This window comes from Guillardia theta, assembly GCF_000315625.1.
Source record: "Guillardia theta CCMP2712 unplaced genomic scaffold GUITHscaffold_420, whole genome shotgun sequence".
In the NCBI taxonomy this organism is placed as follows: domain Eukaryota; class Cryptophyceae; order Pyrenomonadales; family Geminigeraceae; genus Guillardia; species Guillardia theta.
In genome coordinates, this window is record NW_005434265.1 from 3,086 (window position 1) to 3,998 (window position 913).

General features: G+C 68.2%; 1 protein-coding gene across 1 annotated transcript; it reads right to left on the reverse strand.

The window, feature by feature from the left end:
* Positions 1–201: 201 nt before the first annotated feature.
* GUITHDRAFT_83454 (hypothetical protein) lies at positions 202–660 on the reverse strand (the record flags this gene model as incomplete). The annotated part of the gene is made up of 1 exon (XM_005817988.1): positions 202–660. A coding segment is annotated over one exon (459 nt), but the record flags the coding sequence as incomplete, so codon positions are not given.
* Positions 661–913: the final 253 nt, after the last annotated feature.

The following is a 913-nucleotide window of genomic DNA, read 5'->3' on the forward strand; positions in this document are numbered from 1 at the left end:
CGCCACCGCCTCGATCCCTCCCCCCGCTGCCTCTCCGATCCTTCTCCATGCAGCTTCTGCCATGCTGCGTATGCCTCGGCATAGCGACTGGTTGCCGGCCCCTGCCCGCTGCTGTCCAGGCGTCCTGTCTGACCATGTCCATGCAGCAGCCCCCTCATCCCCCTCGGCTCCGGCTCTTCCTACAGCTACCGCAAGCTCGGCGAACCTCGGGCGGTCCTCCTCCCTCGTCGCCCAGCAGCTCTCCAGCAGGGCCCACAACCCGTCCGGGCACCCTCCGAGGAGGTGCTCTCGAGGCAGCCTCCCACCCCCGCACACGTACCCGATCACAGTCGGGTCCGTCATGGGGTAGTAGGGGGTCATGCCCGAGGTCAGGATCTCCCAGCACGTGACCCCGTAGGCCCACACGTCGCTCTTCTCCGAGCACCGGCCTCTCTGCATGGACTCTGGGGGCATGTAGCGCACCGGCAGCGCTCGCCCCGCTACCCTCCCGTCACTCCCGTCCACCAGCTCCCCTGCCCGCCCGTACCCCGCCACCTTCACCGACGTCCTCCTCACGTCCTTCTTGTCGAAGCCCATGACCAGCACGTGCCGAGCCGCGAGGTCCCGGTGCACGACCCGCTGCTCAGCCAGGTGCTCCATGCCCTGCGCGATCTGCTCCATCATCGCCGTCTGGTGCCCTCGTGTCACCTGCCCCGCCAGCCTCCCCAGCAGAGCCTCCCTCAGCGACCCCAGCTCGGCGAGCTCGGTCAGCAGCAGGGGACAGCCGTCGGCGTCGTGGCTCTGCCCCATGTAGCGTACAAGCCGAGGATGCGGCCCGAGTCTGAGCATGACCGCGGCTTGTCTGCCGCCGTCGTCTTGCCTGAGCTTGAGCACGGCTACCTTGATCTTGCCGGGCCCTGCTCTCTTTCCTTGC